We start from the raw sequence: 23,923 nt of genomic DNA, 5'->3' as shown, positions 1-23,923 counted from the left end.
TAACTCGCCGGCCGGCAAAATTTCCGGTCGGCCACCTTCAATTTTTTTTTTATTCTCTATCTCTCTCTAAATTTTTTTTATTTCCTTTCACCTCTCTCTCTCTCTCTCTAAACTCCGGCGAAGGGGGTTTCCCTTCGCCGGAGGTCTGTTGAACAAACCATTGAAGGTCTCTTCGTCATGAACAGACCAGGTCTGTTCAACAGACTTGATCTGTTCATCACGACAGACCTCCGGCGAAGGGAAACCCCCTTCGCCGGACTTTAGAGAGAAAAGTGAAAGGAAATAAAAATAAATTTTTTTTTAGAGAGAAGAGAGAGAATAAAAAAAATAAAAATTGAAGGTCGCCGGCCGGAAATTTGGTCGGCCGGCGACTTATGCCGGAGAAGATGATGATGTGGCGTGATAGGTGACTTGGCAGAGAGAGAAAATGAGATGGAGGAGAGAGTAACGGAAAGTTAAAGATAACGAAAAAAGGGGGCCATACGGAAATTATTACTAAAATAGGGGTTAGGCAGGAAGCTGGTCACAAAGTTGGGGGCTATTTGAGAAATAACCCATTTGTAATTGATATTTAGAAAGGACAAAAAAATGAAAGTATTGAGATTTGAACTCTTGACCTCTTCTTTGTAAAATAAGGAGGTCACCAAATGAGCTACAACTAAATATTGATAATGGTTTAGTCCTTCAAATGTTTATACCAAGATAAGTTATTCGAGGGCCCCCAAGTTCTTCGGTTTTTCTTGTCGTTTGAGGGGGGTCTGGTGCCGTCGCAGCCCAGGGCCGGTCCTGACACTTTGGTGGCCCAAAAGCGAATTGTTAGGATGTGGCCCCTATGCGGTTTAACTTCCATCATATTTATACGAACTTCAACCGTTTCTCATCCCTAATTATTTTGGAACTTAATGGAAATAATATATTTTTCGAAGTGGATAGAATTTCTTCTGAAAATGTAGTGGTCTCTTATGATTTTTTCTTGTTTTTTGTATTTTTTTTTTGTTGATACTTCTTGTCTTTGTGGTTAAGTGACCGAACAACATATTAAAAATAAAATATTATTTGTTCTTTATACTAATATTTTAAATATGACCTGTCTAAGATTATTATTCTATACAAATAAATAAATTGATTAGACGCATCTAAAAGAAGTGTTTGACGAAAGATGTAGCTTCTTGATCATGGATCTAATCTATAAATTGATTTGATGACTTAATTTTTGAATAGATAGAAAAGAAAACTTTGTCCATCAAAAAAAAAGATAGAAAAGAAAATTTATACACTAGTGAGAATATTGTTATACCAACCTAACATACGAAGACTATCCTTCATAAAAAAAAAAAACATAGGAAGACTATGATTATTATCCAACATTTTCAAGAAACAAAGTAGTTTTATGATTTCATGCCATCATTTTACTAGATATGGTGCTAGATACAATTAAGTTCTATAAAATTTGTCATTTGTTTATGAGAGTAGTTGTAGTTCATTTGGTTTGAGTATGAGATTAGTATTCGAATCTTACAAGCTTGGGGAAAAAAGATCAATATTGAGTGAACATTTGTAATTGGAAATTGTTTTCCAATGATACATAATAGATAAAAAAACTATAAAAATAAGGTTTCAAGGTTCTCGAACTCGTTCCACTTGACCTTACAAATGGGGCCCCAAGGTCCGAAGCTAGGTTTCGCCTGCTTTGGTCTCAGGCTCGACCCTGCGTCGCACCTATAGCACTCCTTCTTCCACGCCCCTATGAATCGACATTAGTTGAGCAAACAAGAATACCAAATTTGCTAAACTTTCTCATTATCATTCACATTCACAATTAAATACATCACGATCACTAGCAAGTGACTATGATAACAAGTTGTCGGCAAAGATATATAATATTAGTTAGAGAAAAAAGTGGGGCGAGCAATCCGTCGAAATACAAAAACAATAAAAAAAAAAGTTAGTTGCGAAAGATTACAACTTTTGTAGAAACATACCTACAAAGATATTAGAGTTTAACCAAAGATATTAGAGTGAGACTAAGAGATGCCAGTAGGAGAGGCTCGAAGAGTTTCTTTCACATTTGTAGAAAACCTATGAAAGAATCAAAAGAGGTAAACAATGGCCATTTGATGAACAGTTAAGATCTAATACTCATCTGAAGGGTAAAGGAGTCGGGTAGAAGTTTTACTCGAATCCGCCCACTAACGCCAAGCAGAAAGGCGAGATCTACCCTATTGGGTCGTGGTTGCCCAGTGGACTCTTGATTGGGTGCCTACGGGCAGGTGCGGACCCACAAATTATTTTCCCACCCGTCTTAAAGCATGGCCCTATAATTGTATTTAGGGAACTTAATAGTTTGCCACGTTTACTATGCGAGGTGGCGAAAAATATGATGAAGTGATAACGTTCATCAGTACCAATGCCATTAAGATCCCTTCTCTTCCGAAAAACTAAGAGCATCTCCAAACGTTCCTCACTTCTCTATATTTAGATATTATCCCTTCTAATGATTTCTCTATAATTTGAAGATTAGTAAATAGTGTGTCTCCAAATTGACTCAAACTAAAAAAGAATTGACTCACTATTCACATTTCTAGATAACTGCGATTTTGATAAAAATGTGTTTGTGGTCCTTTTTCTATATAATTCATATTTGGACACTTGATATGTCTTACAAACTGACATTTATGTCACACTTATAACTTAAGTAATAAATAATATTATTATTTTATATCATAACTAATAATTAATATTATCAATTAACATTCAAATTAGTAAGTAATGTTATATAATTAACTAAGTAAAGTATATCATACTTCGATCTTTGATATATTTTATATTAAATCATTTATATCCCACCACACTTTTATTATAAATAACTTTATTCATTAACATTCATATTAAGAATACGTTAGAATAAATAAATAATATTATTAACTAGTCTTTTAATTAATGGACATAGTTAATAATATTAATTGCTTTTAATTAATAGAAATATATTTATTGATATAGTACATTTGTTTTATTTATTTATTTGATACGTTATATATTTAATTTGTTATTATTTAAAATCTAATAAATAAGATAGTAAGTTTTAGAAAATAATATTATTAATCAGCATTTTAACAAATAGACACTATATTTAATTCATAACATTAATCGCTATAAATTAAAATAAATTATATATTCGTTTTCTTAATATAATATAGTTGTTTTTTATTTTGTACATTATATATTAAATTTAAATTATTAATTTAAAAATTAAATAAATAAAAATAGCAAGTAAGTAAATTTTAAATTAATAAAAAATAAACGTCAATATAAATACTTGAATAGTAATTTGCGTTTATTCCAAATGAGCTTGTCAAGATTTGCGTCTTAATAGTAATGAACATTTCTCTAGTAAAAAAAAGATGTCAACAGAAAAATAATAAAAAAGATAAAACGTCAATATAAAGACTCTGATTTATAAACAACATCAAATATTACTTTTCACGATTTCTCATTGTCTTTATAATATCTTAACCTTAATGTTATTTGGTTTGCACGGCCGTAATTGATGTATTAGGTGTTGGTGGTTTCATGTGGATTAAGGGGAAGAATTTTTTCATATTTGTTAAGCAAGGTTCAGTGGTTACTTTGAGAGATGAGTCTCAGTTGATTAGTGATCGCATAAAGGACCTTCTACACGAGGTCATTTCTTTATTTATTTAGTGTATTTCTTTTGTTATCCTCGATAATGAATGAGGTAGGATGTCCTAATTAATAAATATTATTAACTAATACCAAAATTAATAAAAGAATGAGGTAGGATGTCTCAATTATTAAAGATTATTAATTAATATAAAAAATAATAAAATAATATTATATTTGGATAATCCTTGATAAATTTTATAAATAGACATTTATATCACATCACTCTTGCATATTAATTAAAAAGTAATTTTGTTAATTAGTATTCAAGTTTATAAATATGTTATGATTAATAATAATATAATTAAATAGTATGTAATTGATAGCTAACATAAATAGTATATTTGTTTTTTCATATAATATATTTATTTTATTTCATATATTATATATTAAATTTAAATTATAAAATTATAGAAGTTAATAAAACTAAATATATTATATATTTTTAATCTTCTCTTTGTATCTAATCGTATTATTTCACTTAAAGACTCTGAAATCATCTTTTTTTAATACTTTTATATGCCATCACATAGACAACTCAATAAGACAATTTCCCGTATAAAGAACCCTTAAGACAAGTTTCAAGAACCCTAAACATTCATCTCCTTCTATCACTTTCATTTCAAGATTGAACATTTAATCTAGATAAATTTTACATTTGAAGATGATTTGAGATCATTGAATATTTTAGTTGAGCAGAAGAGATAGAGAGAAATAAAGAAATTAATAGGAGAGATCGAAAGAGATAAGGATGGGAAGAAGAAAACAGGAAAGAGAAAAACATTAGGAGATAAAGGAAGAGACATAGATGGCAGTGGTGGTTAAAGGTAATAGGAGGCAAAAGGGATGGGATTGATTCTCGTTAAGGTCTAAGATAGTATCCCCTTCTCTGTGGCGGAGCGATACTTTGGTGGTGGTGGCGCCGCCTCTCTTTTGATCTTCACTCTCTCTCTCTCTCTCTCTCTCTAATCCTTCCCATTCTCTCTTCTCTCGTTCTCAGTCACACTCTATCTCTCTCCGTCTCAGTCTAACAAACTCTCGCCCGATCCGGCGAAGGTTTCATCTCTTTCCCCCTCTATCTCTCTCTCTCTTTTACTGTTAATCTGTTCGTGGTGGTGCGATTTGATAATGGCAAGATCTGGTTGTGGTGGCGTATTAATGACGACGACTCTAGTAATTCTGGTGTCATATCAAATCGATTGATAATAAATCTTTCAATGGTTAATGAAAAAATATATTTTTTTCTTTACTTTACCCCTTCCTTCTATTTAGAGACTAGATTATTAGATAGATTAAAATATGTGAGAAGAAATCAAATAAATAAGGATATAAAAGAAAAGAATCGGGTGTTTTTGTAACATCCCATGTTTTTAAAGTTAGTTTAAGGACTATTCGACAATTGGGTCAAGTCAAAAGAGAGACCAAATCAGCAAAAAGGACAATTTAGGAGGTATTTTACGAACAGGCCAAAACCAGGACCAAACTGTAAATATGGCAGATTTTAAAAGCGGATAGATATGCTTGGTAATGGTGGGTGGTGATCATTGGGTTCTTAATTTGATTGGTCAATAAGTTTGAATTGGATTTCATCAAAAACAAAAATAAATAAATAAAAAAATTAAATTGGAAATGGGTTTATCAAATGTTGCCTTTTAATAATATTTTATTCATTCTTTAACCAAAAGTGTTTGAAAATTTTAAATTCATTTTAAGTGCACCACGTCACTAGCTGCATGCAACTCCACGTTGTTTAACCTACCAACCCCCTTAATACCTATTTTCTTTATTTCATAATTCATCTTCAAAACACAACTCATTCTCAAACACAGAAGCTGAGAAACGAAATGGGGTTTTAAAGTTATAAACTTAATGATTTTCTTTCGCCGATTTCTTCACGATATTTTGTCGAAATTCACTGAAACTTCTTCCAGGTAATTCTATTCGACTTGTTCTACGTATCTATCCGTTCAGAATTTTCAATTTCGTCCAAATTTGATGGTTATTTCGATAACTGTATAGTTGTACTAATTTCATTTGGGATCGAAATTTAGAGCTATTTAGACAATTATTATTCGATTTCTTATAATGATTTATGTTCAGGATCATGTTTAGAATGTTATGGACCATTTTGGGGTGACCATATATAGACGAGGTGCTGCCGAATTATTTTACGACTCAAATTTCAGATTTGGACTAGTTTTGGGAATGAATTGGAATAGAGATGGTTACCCAAATTTTGTCGTATTTCATATAAATGGACAATTTCGGTTATAGATTTATATTATAATGTTCATTATATGATTTGTCAGCTTATGAAGATTCTAACATGAAAAATATAATTTATGGGAAGTCGGTTGGTCGGTTGGTATGCATTTCAAGTATTCAGTGGACATGGCTATGAAAGTTAGAGATCAAATTGATTATTCGAAGTCTTCCAGCGTTATTGATTGTTTTCGTGTTTTAAGTTTTCATCGTTTTCTCTTTGATATTGTCTTTATTGTACGAAGGTTCTTCGTTTAGAACCTAGTGATTCTATCCGATTTTTTGGTTATTCTTCCTTATTCCAGAATATGCGAATGAGGAGGAATTAGGTCGTCTGGTAGGCGGGAGGTCTTTGGTGATGCAAGGACTGAGGTAGGGGTTCTGAATCCTTTATCCAGCATGGTTTTATAGATAATGAATATGCTAGATTCTATAGTTATATATGCGCCATTATAACTAGAGTTCAGGTAGCATGAAACTCGATTTATGTGATGAACTGAAATATGCTTGAAATGTTTTGATGCGATATGAGAAATGTTTTCGAACTGATTTTACGATGATTGTGAACTACTGGGGATTTTCTTGTATGTACCCGACTGCGGATTATGTCAACCTACGGGCATGTAGCCATTGAGGGTAGGATGACATGCGGACACGGTTGTGATCCGTGTGAGACCGGTGAGGTGGGCGACACTAGTCATGAGACCTGTGGGAGTAGAGTGCTTCACTTGCTGGCCATTGGTGCTCGTGCCTCCAGCTCGAGGCTCAGGGCCGTACACCCTGACCGCTCGACTGGGAGGTGACATTGATTGGGAATCCCTCTGCTTTGTGGCGATATGACTCTTGGTTGTTCCACTTCCGTGTTTGATAAGATAATGAATCGAATATGAAGATTGGTTTTGATAAATGAATGAAACTGATTTTAAAAGATCGCATTAGATGCATGACAGGGTACCGAAGAGAATGAGGTTCAGGTCCTTCCATGGTAATTGGGGGACGGCTCTCTTATTCGAACTCGGTGATCAAAAACGTATTTAGATACTTAAGGTATATATGTATCATGAGGTAAACTCTTCAATGATTGCGGAGTCCCTTAGTGGGAGAGAGGCTTACCGGCTAGGGGTAAGTTTCTTTCTCGAGGAGACGTAGTGCATTAGCTAGTGCCATAAATGGGCTGGTACTATCTAACGCACTCTAGGATCTCCTGAGGAACTCTCCTCTTATTGGGAGCGCACCATGGGTGGGCAGCTAATCACTGCTATTGCTTGCTAGATTAAGGAAAACGTTTTGTATATAGTATATACAGTAACTGGTTTGATAACTCGTTTTGTCATGATGTTTACAACTTATTAAATGAACCTTTGAAAATGTGATGGATTTTGGATTGGTCTTCTACCAGAATAATTCATGTCGGTGAGTATTCTGACCCCCTGCCAGTTGTTAGTGTGCAGGTGCTTGGTTTTAGCCTCGAGGCGGAGTTGTATTCCAGTCGGTGATCTTGTCTAACGAGGCTAGAGGTGTTACATCGTTTTCTTTGGTTTTCGTTTATTGGCTTCTCGTTATTTTAAAGTTATGTATTTATTGCAGAAACCAAACTCTAATATGTATATACGTAACACTTAGAGTTGTTTATAGATTGTATCGTTGTTTATGAGGCTTTTATATTTTTGTGGTTCGGGTTTCGATCCGAAACTGAGTTGAGTTTGTTTAGCTTCCGCTCGATAATTTATCTCTTTGTGTATGCGAATGTATGGTTTGCATGACAGGTTTACAGGTGCGACCGGTTCGATTTACAGAGGAGACTCTGTCGGATTTTTGTCTCGTCTGTGAGTTGCCGGGGCGTTGTCGGGTCTATTTTGGGACACGGGGCGTCACAGTTTCTGGAGGCCAAATTTGTTATATTATCTCATGATGGATCAGCGAATGAAATTATAGGGCCGAGCTGGATTTGAACCAGCGTAGACATATTGCCAACGAATTTACAGTCCGTTATCATCAACCACTCGGACATCAACCCAGGAAGAATCTTTTTTAGACTTGTGGATAATCCACGATCAACCTCCTTTCGTAATATCCTACTCCCAGGGGAAGTCGAATCTCCGCTGCCTCCTTGAAAGAGAGATGTCCTGAACCATTAGACCTGGTGGTGCGATTGGATTTTATGGCAAGATCTGGTGGTGGTGTGGTGGTGGCCAGGTTTTTGTGGTAGTGTTTAGTGATGGTGGTGGTGTGGTGGTGGAGAAGAGGGTGGTGGATAATGATGGTGATGGTGGGTTTTGTGGTGGTGTTTAGTGATGGGTGTGTAGTGATGGTGGTGGTGTTGTGGTGGAGAAGAGGGTTGTGGGTTATGGTGGTGATGGTGGGTTTTGTGGTGGTGTGGTATGTGGTGTTTACCGATGGTGGTGTGTTCCGGTGGTGGTGGTGGTGAGGAGAAAGGTAGAAGAGAGAGGTCATTTAGTATTTCTATATATTTAATACAATAAAATTGGCAGTTCCTCAGTGGTGGCGGCGTCTTCTTGGTAATGCCGGCGGCGACTCTCTCGGCTGGGGCACTTTCAGTCTTAGTTATATTTTGTCGACCTTTAGGGTCTTTTATTCTCGATCTATAGGGTCTTTTTGTTGACCTTTAGGGTCTTTAATTCTCGATCTATAGGATCTTTTTGTTGACCTTTAGGGTCTTTCTCTCCCTTCATGAGACACTTTACATTTGAAGGTATGTAACTCTCATGTAATTTGCAATGAATAAATTATCATCCTTGTAACATTGTGATGGTATCACTTATGAATGAAATTTGAGTTCACTTGGTCAAAAAATAAAAAATAAAAAATAAGTAAACCTTTTTAAACATTTTCTATCATAATTTATAACAATTGCCTTATCTTACATTAAAATATTTTAAGAAACTTATATGCTTATAAAATTACTAACGACATGAGGGTACTTGTTTTTTAGTTTATTTTTATAATAAGTACTTTAAATTTCACAAAGTACTTATTCAAATTTTTTTTTTTTGTTGAAATTGTACTTATTCAAATTAGTTAGTCTTTCTATACATACATTTGTTGTTACCGTCATAAATAAGGAAGTTCATCTCCAACCTCTAATTTATCAAATTCACCTCACATAATCAAATAGTAGATTGCATATAATCAAACGCATTGAATCCTCTTATGGGAGAGTGACAGTGGCGAGGCTGAGAAAATCAGGGTTCGGTGCGAAGTTCTATTCGGAGCCCTTCGATAATATAAGACGAAAATAATTTCTTATAAATATTATAGTTAACAAAAATAATTAACTTTGGTTACTAAATCCATTTTTGATAAATTTTACATGAATGTAAATGAATATAACAATGACTATGTTTGATGCTTCAAAGTATTTAAGACAATTTTAAAAAGATATTTAGGACAAAATAACTTGCCAATATTTGTAATTGATATTTAGAAAAAAAAACTGAAAGTAGTGAGATTTGAACTCTTGGCCTCTTGTTGTAAAACAAGGAGGTTACCAAATGAGCTATATGTAAGTTAGGATTATGTTATAGTCCTTCAAATATTTATACCAAATAAGTTATTCGAGGGGCCCCAATTTCTTCAATTTTTCTTGTCCGTCGCACCTATGGCACCCCCTCTTCCACGCCCCTGATTATTAATGAACTGAATTATCAAACTTGTAGATGAACCCTTATATATAGTGTAGGGTTTCTTAATCTTAAACGACTTAAATTAAAAACTACTATAGAAACGAAGGTGCAGAATATTATCATAATAACTAAAAATACCTAGATCTTTTCTTATTAAGTATAAGTTATCAAAATATTATGAGTATTAATTGGTCAAGTTTAAAATAATATGAGAAACTACTAATCAGGTCATTTTCTCTATTTTCCTTCCTAAAATATCCTTACCAATTAAAATATATTTTCTATCTCCAAAAACTTAAAAGATTTTAGGGTTTTTCATCATTTTCAAGCTCTCCTCTCTCTCTCCAAATTTTCTCCAATGGCGACAAATTTCAAAAAATATTATGTCAACAAAATAAGAGTTTACTATAAAAGGTCTTTTTTGAAGGCCTGGTAGATGGAAATTTCTGAAAGTGGTCCGACCTTGGCACAGTCTTGGTTCTTCACCGGAGCGTCTTTTTGCATCAATTGTTTTAATTTCGCATGATCCTGACACCCGCGGTTTCATTATGGCACTTAAGCCTCTTCTCTTTTATTTTAGGCTACATCAAATCTTTCCTTTCATTTATCAGTCAAAACCTCTAAAGTAAATAATTACATAGAATATAAAAAATTTACGTGGCTCGGTTTATTAGACCTACACAACGGCGAATAATGGCGCAATAATTTCTACTATGAATGAAGTACAAGTTACAAAGATATCCTAGGGTTGCAATTTATATAGCGCATTGAAAATCTTAATCCCACCGCCTCACCGCCTCAATTTTTGATAATCAATTTAATTAATTGATTTTCTTACAATCATTTGAAAATAGTAAATTTTGTTTATTTGTCTGTCAAGCAGATTAATTTTTAATCATTTTTATTTAAAATATCTTTTATAGAAATCATTTTTTTCACTAATAATTTTAGTATTGGATTATTTCTCTTCGAAATATACCCTTTTTCGGCTTGCGGCGGTTTTAAACATTGTTAACTCATGAAAGACAAAAATTAATTTAAAAGTGTCACCAACCGTTCAACCGTGATACATTTGAGTGGAAAGAAACTATTTGAGGAGACAAAAATTAATTTAAAGATCAATAAAATGAAATTTTCTTATATTGTTCTTTTCACTAAGATGATCAGTCAATCATATAAAATAACATTTTTTTGAGAATTGTTTTACTGTGATTTTGTATGGAAAAAATTGAGAGGGTAGATAATAATTTTTCACTGCGGACTGCCACCATTTTTTTCTCACTATTTCGGCGAAGAGAGAATTTCCTTCGTCGGAATCCTCCTCTGTCTTAGACGAAGGAAAAAGGGTCTCATGTGAAACACTAAAATTCTCGATGTTACTCCATGAATCTCTCAGTTTCTCTCTCCTAATTGTTGCGGCAAAGGAGAAGAGTTTCACTTGAAATCTTAAAACTCTCCATGCGGGTTACCAATAAGGGCATCCTTCCTTATTTTGTTGGAACAATGGAAAGATAGAGAGACATTGGTATGGTTCATCTAAGATTTTTCACACAAAACTTGAATTATCCCGATACAAAATGTTATTCTCCAACTCATCGTCATTAATTTAACATTCTTTTTTTACAACACTAAGCTATTTAGAATATTGATAGAGATTATTTTTTACTATTAAGATAATTTAATATTTATGAACAACTGAATATTTATTGATTTATTAATTTTTAGATTAATTTTTGTGTGAATGAACAGATGAATGCATAGAATTAAATTTTATGGTCACACTTTTTGTGATATATAGGTTTGTACACAAGGTTTATGAATTTTGTGAGTGTGGAGGTTTATGTGAATATGGTCAATGGATGTAAATAGGTTATTTTGTTTTTAATTTGAATACTTCTCAAAAATTGCAAAACTTGTGTTAGGAGCATTTGAATTTAAAAAATTAGTGTACACGTTCTTAAATATCCAAGAGTCAACAAACGTTAAGGATTTTTAGACGACGTAACTGTTTGAATGATAAAGTTAGTCAAAGTCAATTCTTGCCCCAAACTAACAAAAAGAACATATTCATGACCCAAACTCATCACCTGGTAGTTTATATTTGCACCTTTCGCAAAATAACTCTCCTTTTTTATCATGTTTTACCAAAACTAGCTCTTTTAAATTGGGGTAAATTTGTAAAGTCATTTCATTTTAGTGTGGATTAAAAAAAACAGTACCTTATTAGATTTTATTCTTTAAAATAATTTAGAATATATAAGGTTGAGATGCTACTTTGGCTTTTCATGAAAAAATGTTAGTGTGGTATGCCATCATACGATGAGATATATGCCTAGTTTGTGGTTGATTAATCGATATATTTTAGTCAGCCAAGCTGTTCAAGGAGAAAGAGGAAAGGAGATTCTTGCTCAACTATGGTAACTTGATCCTCAGGATGTCAACTTGGGAGGCCCTAATTAACGGTGCAGAATAATATAGGTTTAAGCATCTGAACTTAGAACTATCTGTAAGACAAAATAAATATGAGAGGGAGAGAAGAGTTGTATTGATAGTTGGATGATCTATTAGCTATTACATATGAAGCCTTTATATAGGCTCAAGGAACCAACATTAATAATAGCCCATCCAATGTGGGACTATTTAACATGACTCATATGACACTCTATTCTCTAACACTCCCCCTCAAACCAATGTACTTATCAAGATTGATAAGTGCAATGGTTTGATACAATAAAACTTCACTCATTACATTAACATTTAATAAAAAAAAAAAGGCAAAACAACTTTTGTTCTTCTCTTGAATCAATGATGATTTGGCTTCCTCTATAGGCTTCCTCCATAATATACTCCCCCTCAAACTTATGGGACTTGCAAGTGTGGAAGACCATGAGTTTGAATAGATTTCCCTTGATGATGCTTCAAATTCTTACTACTAATGTTGGTGTTGCTTTAATGTGTGTGCTTGAGGTAAATAAGATGTAGATTAGTTGTAGTTTTGGCCCACTTGGGCTTTAAACAAGAAAGAAGAAGCATGATAGCTAGGCCCACTTGAGAATGAGAAAGAAAGATGAAAAGAGAGAAAAGCTTAGCCTACTTGGGCTTAAAAGAGAAAAGAAAAAAACATAATAGATTGGCCCACTTGGGCTTGAAAGAGAAAAGAGTTGAAAGAGAGAAGCTTAAAAGCTTGGCCCATTTGGATTTGATAGAGAAAAGAAAAGCTAAATAGCTTAGCCCACTTGGGCATGAGAAATGGAGAACAAAAATAAAAATTGAATGGTTGACCCACTTGGGCTCGAAGAAGAAAGATATGTGAGAAAAGTAAAGTATGAAAATGGATTTTAGATGCACACTTGAAGACATAACCACACAACAAGACACATATAGGCACCACAATACTTAAGGTCTTTTTTTTTTTTTTTTTGAAAGCACCAAAAAGTTCTAGCATAATTCTTGAGAGCACACCGGGGAAGAAGCCAAACAATGTGAAACTTAGTCAACCGAGATTATATAGGCACCCACGTAATTAGAAGTTGAAACCCTAAATCTCCTCCCCCATTCTTTTGTTTTTCCTGATTCAAGGAGAGCCTTCTTCTACCCTCACTTTCTCTATCTAAAAACTCAATAAAATCATGGCTTCATGTTCTAATCAATCCGACAATTTCAAACCGGTTTTCTTGCAAGTATATTTCAAACCGGTTTTTGAGTAAAAATGAACACAAGTTCTTCATTCCTCCACAACATCTCTTGATCTAACGATTGTAGAGTTTCGAATCTATGGATTTTCGAACTTCGAATCTATGAAGTTTGATTGTAAAACAAAACAAGTTAAGAAGAAATTTGAACATTAAAAGAGTAGTTCATTATGAAGAAAGAGATGAGTTAGGTTAAGGAAAGCAAGTGTGATGTTTAGATTGATAAAAAGAGAGACAAGAGAGATTATAAGAAAAGATGAGATAAATGAAAAGTTAAGAAATAGATGAGACTAAGGAGAAATGAATACAATCTTTTCTTAGAACTTGATTTTAATGGATTGAACATGGATAAGAACTTTAGAATGGGGGTTTTAGAGGGAAAAAGGGTTTAGAAATTTTAAAGTAGAGAATGAAAGAGAAAGAAGCCAACATGAGTTTGAACATTGTTTTTTTTTTTTTTTCTTTTTTTATTTTGAGTTTTAAGAAGAAGAACAACATTTGGGAAAACAACTACCAAGAAGAAGATGTTCATGGTCATGGGCAGAGATTGATTTTTAAGATTGTGGGTTTGAAAGGAAGGCCACCATGAAAGTTGAACAAATATAGTTGTTTTAAGATTGTGGGTTTGCCCTATTCCCTGGTGCTCTCAATAATTATATATTATGGAGGAAGCCTATAGAGGAAGCCAAATCATCATTGATTCAAGAGAAGAACAAAAGTTGTTTTGCTTTATACTCTTTTAGATCTTCATCTCCTACTATTAATAAGTAGGGATAGATAGATCTAAGAGTTAAAGATTGATCTTCAATCCTTCAAACTTTAATGGTGAAAACCATTGTTGAAGACTTACATGAAGACTCAAAATCTTTGAAACTTGACTACTAAAATAAAAAAAATCTAATTTATTTCATAGAAAAAGAAAACTAGATAATATTCCGGCAATACTCCGGCGGACGGTAGCCATTGACGGACTACCGCCGCCGGTTAATCGGAAACCCAAGGATCTAACTCTTTAGAGTTTATAAGCTCTTGATACCATGTAAGACAAAATAAATATGAGAGGGAGAGAAGAGTTGTATTGATAGTTGGATGATCTATTAGCTATTACATATGAAGCCTTTATATAGGCTCAAGGAACCAACATTAATAATAGCCCATCCAATGTGGGACTATTTAACATGACTCATATGACACTCTATTCTCTAACACTATCATACATGAGAAGTTAACATATATGGCTCAATCTTGCAACAAATATATCTATATAACAAAACACAAAAGTTGTGACTAGGATAAGCTGACTAGGACAAAAAAGGAAGAAAATTGCCAACTAGATTGGAAAATGACAGCTTGTCCGTATAATCTACCCTAAATTAATTAGGAACCGTCAATGAAATCTATGGTCCTTATTCCTTAAAACCCTTCGTCTTCCTCTATGGGCGGTTTTGCGCCCCTTCCTTTCCTCACCGACGATTTTAAGTCCTGAATTGCACTTTAGCTTTTTTATCTTCTCCATTAAAAGGAATTCTTCTAAATACAAGAGGAAGTTTGTCGATGCAGTAGTAAATCAACCGTCCTTTCTCTCTCTATTGGGAGAAAATTTGGTCATGATGTTCCATGTTCTTCTTTGCCTAATGAACCATATTCTTCTTTTCATTTCTATTATTTTCTCTCCCTATTTAAGACGGCAGCAATTTGGAAAACAAGGTACCACCTTCTAATTTCTCTCAAAATGTAATCAAATTATCATAAAATCAAGTTTCTAAAATTCTTAATTTGTTGTTTTATAACTTTTATAATCATACTCATTTGTGCATCAACTTTTTTTGGGCAGTGGTATTGATTTAGGGTTTAAATTACTAATTTTGTGATTGAAATTGGTGGTTGGTAAAAGGGGTTTTAGACTTTTAGTTTGTAATGAACACATTTTTGTTTTAAAAAACTGGATTGAGTCAATCAATTGAACTTGTTGCAGGAAATGGGTTATATGATTCTCTGGGGCCTTACATATTCTACTTCATTTTCAATGTTTTCGTTTGCTAGAAAAATCATCAAGTTATCCTACTTGTACTAAAACTCCATGGAAGATTTTGTTTATGTTGTGCTCGGAAAACTGCAAAATATTACATCTTCATGTATGTATTCTTATTGTTCAGTGTTCTTCTTTTTGCGAGTTTTTTTTTTTTTTTGTCACCAAATCTCCAGTGGAGTAGAGAAATGTATATTGATCGTATTGTCTTGGTATAATTCATTCAGATGTTTAAGTTTATTAATTAAACATTTTCAGGGCGCGTCAAAGTAAATTTGTTAGTAAAACCGGTATTGGTATTGAGCTGCTCCCGCTGCCAAGTCTCCAGGTTTTTCTTATATACATTTTCAGGTTATTGTTAATTTATTAATCAATGGAGATGGAAACACTCTTATAAGAGACAATAAGAATCAATATTCCATCGAAACAATGTTCTGCCATACTCTTTTATAAGAGACAATAAGAACCAAAATCCTTGTGTCGCTTTACTGTATAATTCTAGAATTGGTGATGCTGACATAGGTCTTTATTTTCAGCTTGTGGGTTGGCTCTCCCCAGAAGAACTAATGTCTCCTACTCTTTTTGGTGCATTTGAGAACAAGAGTGCTTATGTGACTAAGGTAATAGTCTTTTATGTTCAACATCATCATCCTCTTTCTTATTCCTAAGAAATGACATGCTTGACTGGAACATTTTTTTGAACATGTTTATCCCAATTTGTCGCTAATGTTCTAATATGTTTTATCTTTATTGATTACGAGGGACTGTCATCTCATGAACTAATTCAATTTATCAGAATATCTTGTGGCATTGGTGGACTCAGAGTTGTAGGATAACATAATCTTGAAGTATATATTACAGGCTTAGGTAGTGATGGAAAGCCGATAATAAATCCTATATTTTACAACACAATTGTTGGAACCTTAATGGCAAAATCTGTGGTACAAATGATCCCGAGGACATTCTAAACCGTGGAGGATGTTAACTTCTTAGTGGGAGTTTTTGAGCTCGGAATACTAAGTTCATGGATTTGAAATCTCTTAGAAGATCCAAGATTTAGCCGCTCATGAACATAGCAATTCAGACTAACTTCTACGTTTGAGTGATTGAAATAAACTCAATCTGATGCTTTTATGGGGTAATGGTGATTAGTGTATTGTTCTGAATTTTTTTACTTTCATTAATTTAATAAATGGGACGAAAATGTTTCTCATTCTTTGAATATTTTGACACTTCTATATATACAGTAGTTTCTACTTTCAAATTGATTAAGTTTGTTAATTATTACGGACTCAACCACTATTAGTTTTGGGATAAATCGACTTCTATTTTAATGTTTATCAAGGTATTTGATTTGGTTTCTCTATTGAAAGAGGTTATCAAGTGCGTAATAACAGAAAACCTATTGTTTTACGAGTTGGTCAATAATAACAAATCCACCACTTTATAACATTTAAATTGTTAAAAAAAAATTTCTGTGTATAACAAACTGCAATTATTGTGAATAAACTTACATTTCTTCTAGAGATATATTTATTCCTCTTAAATTATTTCATAAATGTTCTCGAATAACTTATGAATATCACATCACGCAGCTTAGAAAATTTGTAAGTGTGACATTTGTTCTACAATTATTAGTGTTCTTTGAGGCCGATTTTTCTATTTTTTTTTTATTCCAACCTCTTATTTTATTCATTATGATATGGTGTTTTCGCAATGTTCTACACATGCAAATTAATTCTTATAGATTACCTCCCGCCACAACTGAAGGATCGAAACTATGGGGCGATGGTGTTTTCTCAATCTCATAATACTATTATTTTATACTATTTTTGTACTCTCAAATTGCAGTAGTTTAAAAGTAAGTCAAATGGTTTGTCATATAAAGTTATATAAATATGGTCGCCACATACACGTAAGAATAATAATAACTGACATCGTAAAATGTAGTAAGTTATTCAATACTTTCACGATTTTGTGACACATACGAATTTGTTCGTGCCGAAGGCACGGGTCATGCCTAGTCTATATTACAAAACAACTTGGTTGTGACTAGGACAATCTGACTGAGACAATCCTTTGATTAGGACAAGCTGACGGGGACAATCTTGTGACTAGGACAATAGCCAAACTTTACTTTTTACCGTAAAAACCTTTCATTTCCCACCCAAACTTTACCTTTTCTTTAAAGTAAAAAGCCTTCATCTTTAACCCACCCTTCACTTCCAACAAAAACTTTGTCTGTTTTACATTCAAAACAAGACATTTAACTTCCGAAATCAAGAATCAGTTACTGAAATTATTATCTACCCTCTCATTTGCCATCAAAATACTATCAAACTTCTCATCTTACTCTATAATGATCGAATCATATCAATTCTCACCTGTTTTAACTTCTCTAAGACTGTTAATTGAATTGTTATTTTCATCTTCCTCCACAAATGTCATCTTCCTCCCATTATTAGAGATGTCTTATTAATTTACTGCTTGATGTGTTATAGAAGTTGCTTTACTTTCCAATTTTTGTGAATGTCTCGAAATAGATTTGCGTCAAAGCCCAATTCCAGGAAATTCAAATTTGTGTTGTAAGTTTGATTCTATTTAATCTGTTTTTTTTTTTGGGAATGAATAAAAAGTAATGCATCCATTAACTAAATTAGTTCTTTTGTGAGAATATGATTCTTTGATTTCGGACTAAATCCTTGTAGGTAAAAAATTTGTTCAAACTTTTGAATTGTTTCTAGATTTCAATATTCATTTCTTAATCTGAGTCTAAATTAGTTTTTTCCGGACAGTAAAATCTTTAGTACGTAAATTCTAGGTTAATTTTTTTAGTTTACACATGTAAAGAATTTTCAGCTATTTATGTTTATTTGGTTGATCAATGGCTATGTTTAGTTTCTTGTTTTGAGTTTGAGTTGTGAAGAATTCATTGGCCATCGTTTTTTTTTTTGTTTTTTTATTGGACTTGTTTAGATGGTGATGATGATAGCGATCGAATGAGAAAATTGATGTTAGGCCGTGAAAGAAAACATTGTCATTAGTGACGCTTGAGGTGTCAAAGTCCCCTTACTCGACGCACTTCCTTCACAATTTGTAAGCTTCTCCGGCTGCTTTAAACAATAACTTTAAATGGAAAGGAAAATCCGGTCAGTCTTGCAAATTCTGAATGTCACATTGAGCAAGTTAGTCATTTCTTGATTGTTATCATTGTTTGTTTGAGTTTTATTCCTTTGAAGAATTTATTATCTTCTGATTTATATGTCTACATGATATTATGATTTATATCTCTACATGATATTATGATTCATATGCTTTGTCATAATTCTTTAGTGATTCTTCATAGTTGAAACTTGTAATTTGTTAAATTTCATTTCTTTCTTATGTTAATTATTGATTGTTAATTTTGAGTATCTGAGTTGATAGTTTAATATCTTGAAGGTTGTTCTCCAATTATGATAGATAAGCTTAGGAGCTCCTTCTCTTCCAAGAGAACCCTGATTTTGAGTAATTCAAATCTCTTGAAAAGGCTACTAACAGGGTAATCATAAGTAATTCGATTTTTTTCCCTTCTTTTGATCTTAGAATTAACCTCTTTTAATACGGTTTGCGATCATATATAGGTTTTAGTCTGATTTGTTATCTTTAATTTCAGTTTAACCAAGTGAGTACTTGTCTGATTTTTTTTCATTTCTCTACTTGTGCTTATATTTCTGTTCTATTTTTTTTGGTTTTATCAGAACTATGAAGCAAATAAAGCAAATTGCTTCTTCCGTTGCTGCTCATACTCTGAAACACTTGCCAAGCATTCATCTTTATGTAAGTTATTTAACTTTTTTTTTTCTGGTTATTGATTCAAAATTTACTTCTTATATATGTTGATTTTCATCTATTATGATTTTTTTTTCAAAGTGACAGACAGAGTTTAGGAAAACATTTAAAGAGGAACATCCTAATAATAATTCAATTACTTTACTAAGATTTTAATATCTGGCTCCATTTTTAGTTATTTACCTCTTCATGTTTGTCTCACCAGGAAAGAAGAAGTCTTATTGTGGTATATTCGATTTCATACATATACCTTCATTTCTTGTCGTTAGTAGCTATTGCTTTGGTGTATAGGCATGTCATAATCAACCATTACTTACCTTTATTTTTGAGTTTACTTAATGGCTCTATCAAGAAAGAGAAACATAATATGGGCAGCTGACCTACACATTTTTCAAATTCTGGAATTTGGAGTTATTTGCACTTACCCACAATCGGGTTTATTTTTATCTTCATATCCTAATGGTATCAACAAATAATGTCGTTCAATACATTACTTCTCTTGTATATTATGGTTGTTGTTAGTTGTCTGGTAATTGGAGACCATACTTGTTTCGTGTTGCTAATCAGATTATTGTCACAAGAATTGCGGTAAATCTTCAATAGTTGACACAAAGTGCAATATAGAGGTTAAGTTCACTTGAGCAAGACCTCTAACAAACAATTTAGCAGTAAAATATGTTGGCGCAAAGGACATGAAATAGCTCGTGCCGGAGGCACGGGTCATGCCTAGTATTGGAATAATATATTCATTATATTATATTGGAGAATATACCAATACTATTGGGATAATATTCCCATCATATTATAATATATGATATAAAGAATATTGGAATAATATACAAATCATATATACACATATATTGTATTTGTATATTATTACAATATCTATTGAAATAATATATTGAATAAAGCACAATTGGGAAGGAAGATCATCTCAAAGGATTGAAGACTATCAAACGGATCATGTGTCAGGATCCAACGATCACCAATACTTGCATATATTTAGCTTTCCAATACTTTGTATTTATCAATATTTATGTAAGATATTTGCACTTCTAATTATGTAAATAGGACCTATGTAAAGCCTATAAATACTTCATATTCAAGTCAATACAATTCACCTTTGAATTCATACTTCTCTCTTGTGTCTCTCTACATCTCTCAATTTAACATAGTATCAGAGCAAGGTTATTAGTGGGATATTACTCTCAAGTTATAAGGAGTTCCATTATTGTTCGGTTCGATTGTCTTACGATCAAGCAAAGGACTTTTATATACTCACTCATTACCACTCAAAGGTCAGTAACAAATTAAAAAAAAAAAATCTGATTTTTTTTTCATTTTTTTTTTTTCGATTTTTTTTTGATTTATTAGGCTTTTATTAAGCCAGAAAATCAATTTCACCCTGTTCTGGAATTAACTAAACCTAACTCAGAATGAGTTCTAACCCATCCAGACTAGAATAACCTAGTCCCGGTTTTGTTTTTCAAACCCGGAATAGCCTTATCCAATTTTTTTTAAAACTGGACAACACCATCCCGGTTTCTTCTAATACCAGGATAGACTTACGGACAAACCCAGAACCAAAATCTCAAATTGGTTCCCGACCTCATCACAGGAGAACTTATCTTCTCCGACGAGAACAACCACTCCGGCCAATTTCCGGCATTTTTTTCGATTCTAATCGCACTAGTTAACAATCTATAGGTGTTTATCACATATTAATGAGTTAATTACATGATTTCGGTGCTTATTTGGGATCCAAAAAAAACGACTTTACAGAGAGTTTCAAATTTGTTTCTCTCTCTAGAAATCAACAATAATCGGTTAGTACTAATCTAATTAGTCTCCCAAATCAGACTATAAATGATCTAAAAACCACGACCGACCAACCCTTTGTTGTTTTCTACGTTTTTTTTTCGTCGTCGATTTTCTCTTTTCGGCGGCAGAAACCTTTGTTCTAAGTATTCCTGACGTACCTATTGCGACTGTTCCCAACCGTCTCTGAGTTATATTCTGACGGTAATTACCGTCACCTTTAATATAATATTTATTTCCTTACCAAAAAAAAAAAAAATAAATAAATAAAAAAAAAAACAATATAATAAGCAAACAAATTAATTTCAAATAGCTTATTTTTTCTTTCTTCACAATTCCTTCATGGCCACTGACAACCCCACAATGGCGAATAACGATGTCTTCGACACGACTACCCAGAGTCCTATGAACACCTCTGACACATCACGCACTGTTAACCTAGTTTGCGATGAATATTATGTGCATCCTTCAGATACTGGTACTTCCGTTGTCCAATCTCCGGCTCTCACTGGACATGACTACGCGACTTGGGCTCATGGCATGCACAACGCCATTGTCATTAAAAACAAACAAGGATTCATCGATGGCTCTTTGCCCAAACCCACGGATTCCACCCATCTCCATGCTTGGATCCGCTGTGACACAATGGTTAAGAGTTGGATCCTCAACTCCGTCAGCCCTGACATCCGCAGTAGCATTATGCATTCGACTTCAGCTTTTGAAGTTTGGAAAGGTTTAAAAGAAAGGTATGCCAAATCCAACTCTCCTTACATGTATCAGTTGCGAAAATCCATTGCTTCCCTTCGTCAAGAAGCTTTGACTATTTCTGCTTACTTTTCCCAACTGAAAACTTACTGGGACGAGTTAGATTCCCTCCTCCCTCCCCAATCATGCGCTTGTGTTATTGGGAAGGCAACCATTGAGTACCATCACTCTGTCCGTACGATGGAATTTTTAATGGGACTGCATGAACGATTTTCACCCATTCGTAGTCAGATCCTACTTATGGACCCCTTGCCCTCTTTGGCCAAAATTTATAATATGGTTACTCAAGAGGAGCAACAACAATATATTGCTGCTGGTTCACCCTTTGACTATTCTGCTCTCACTACTAAGATCGCGGCTGCTGCCAAACAACATACGAAGAATTCTCAAAGAGGTAAACGACCACGCCCTTGTTGTAGTACTTGCAAAATGCACGGGCACTCCACTGAAAATTGCAACAAGGGTGTACTATGTGATCATTGCCACAAACCAGGGCATACAAAAGAACAATGCTTCCAACTACACGGCTATCCAGAACGTAAAAACATTCCCCACCGCACTCTAGCTGTATCCAGTTCATCCACCAACAACACGTCTGCAACTCCGATCTTAAGTCAAGAGCATTATGATCGACTTATCACACTTCTCGAAGCCAGTGTTGCCCCTGGTTCTAAGGCGACTTTAATGTCAGGTACAATTTTAATGTCTAACCCTTCTTCTTGGATTGTAGATAGTGGTGCCTCTAACCACGTTAGTTTTTCCCTAAGTGCCTTCAGCTCTTACGACTTGGCCCCCCCATCGTGTTATGTACAAATACCTGATGGGACCACCTATTTGGTGAAACACATTGGCAGAGTAGTTTTTTCAAACACTCTCACAATTGATAATGTTTATTACATTCCAAGTTTTAAATTTAACTTGATTTCTGTTAGCCAAATAAGTAAATCTTTACATTTGGATGTCAATTTTTCTCCAACTCATTGTGTTTTCCAGGAACACTTGACGACTCGGCAGATTGGTCTGGCTGATGAAATTGATGGCCTCTACATCCTTCGTAGAAATTTTTCAGTACTCGCTTTCAATAAGCCGCTCGACATTTGGCATCGTCGACTTGGGCACCCTAGTTTAGGACGCCTTAAATTTTTAGCTGAACAATTTAATTTTATTTCTTATGAGAAATCGCATGAATGTTTTGTATGCCCTATGGCAAAGCAACAAAAGTTACCATTTAATAAAAGTACTTCATTGAGTAAATTTTGTTTTCAATTAATCCATGCCGATATTTGGGGACCCTTTTCTGTCCCATCTTTAACCAACAAACGGTATTTTCTCACCCTTGTAGACGATTTCTCCAGATATACTTGGACATTTCTTATGGAATCCAAGTCTGAAACTAAGAAATACTTAGATTTCTTTTTTAAATTCAGTACCAAACAATATCACAAGACTATCAAGTCTATTTCTTGCAATCAGACTACAATGTCTTCAAGTCCGATTGAAATTTTTCGTTCTGATAATGGAACCGAGTTCCTTAGTAAGGATTTACAATCTTGGTTTCACTCAAACGGTATTATCCACCATCGTAGTTGTGTCTCGACTCCTCAACAAAATGGGGTAGTTGAACGCAAGCACCGACACTTACTTGATGTGGCACGTGCTCTTCGTTTTCAAGCACATGTTCTACTCACATTTTCGGGTGAGTGTTTAAAAACAACAACTTATTTGATTAATAAGATGCCAACTCCCATTTTGTCATATAAATCGCCTCATGAAATTTTATATGAGACAATTCCAGATTACAAGAACCTCCGCATTTTTGGTTGCCTCTGCTTTGGCCACAATGTCAACATAAAAAATAAGTTTGATCCTAGAGCAAAACCAGGTGTTTTCGTCGGTTATCCTCCGGGTAAGAAAGGATACACAATCTACGACCTAGAGTCCAAATTACTCTACGACTCCCAAAATGTAACCTTCTTTGAAGACAAATTTCCCTTTATGATAAAGGACAATGTTCATTCGTCTACTGACTCTTCGATTCTCCCTCCTTTTAAATTGGACGATTACACCCTCCATCCAACGACGCCTATATTTTCACCATGTCAAGACGAATATCAGTCACCATCTTGGATGGAGCCTCTGGTTTCCTATAATGCCACTACTCCTTCCACCATTTCCCCTATGGTGGAATCTCCATCAACTTC

At 33.8% G+C, this 23,923-nt stretch overlaps 1 protein-coding gene and 2 long non-coding RNA genes across 3 annotated transcripts; all 3 read left to right on the top strand.

The window, feature by feature from the left end:
- Window positions 1–6,238: 6,238 nt before the first annotated feature.
- On the top strand, window positions 6,239–7,644 carry LOC147532484 (uncharacterized). Its single transcript, XR_015227820.1, has 2 exons — window positions 6,239–6,315; window positions 7,381–7,644. It is a non-coding gene; the product is annotated as an uncharacterized LOC147532484 (long non-coding RNA).
- A 7,187-nt stretch (window positions 7,645–14,831) lies between these two features.
- Window positions 14,832–16,576, top strand: LOC147532483 (uncharacterized). Its single transcript, XR_015228245.1, has 4 exons — window positions 14,832–14,986; window positions 15,567–15,636; window positions 15,845–15,928; window positions 16,070–16,576. It is a non-coding gene; the product is annotated as an uncharacterized LOC147532483 (long non-coding RNA).
- A 4,744-nt stretch (window positions 16,577–21,320) lies between these two features.
- LOC147532482 (uncharacterized) lies at window positions 21,321–22,750 on the top strand. Its single transcript, XM_086649963.1, has 2 exons — window positions 21,321–22,413; window positions 22,716–22,750. The coding sequence occupies exons 1-2, from the start codon at window positions 21,321–21,323 to the stop codon at window positions 22,748–22,750; spliced, it is 1,128 nt and encodes a 375-aa protein (XP_086506089.1).
- The last annotated feature ends 1,173 nt before the right edge of the window (window positions 22,751–23,923 follow it).

This window comes from Eschscholzia californica, unplaced genomic scaffold, assembly GCF_041429995.1.
Source record: "Eschscholzia californica isolate CP2 unplaced genomic scaffold, dmEscCali1.0.p SCAF_6, whole genome shotgun sequence".
In the NCBI taxonomy this organism is placed as follows: Eukaryota; Viridiplantae; Streptophyta; class Magnoliopsida; order Ranunculales; family Papaveraceae; genus Eschscholzia; species Eschscholzia californica.
Note: the sequence above shows the minus strand (reverse complement) of the source record. Positions and strands in the feature narration are given on the sequence as shown.

What these genes read in the sequence shown, in the direction of transcription:
- LOC147532482 (XM_086649963.1), top strand. Translation starts at nt 21,321, where the DNA reads ATGGCGAATAACGATGTCTTCGACACGACTACCCAGAGTCCTATGAAC. An exon ending in TAAGGCGACTTTAATGTCAG is followed by an intron (nt 22,414 to 22,715) that starts GTACAATTTTAA and finishes TGTGTTTTCCAG; the next exon opens with GAACACTTGACGACTCGGCA.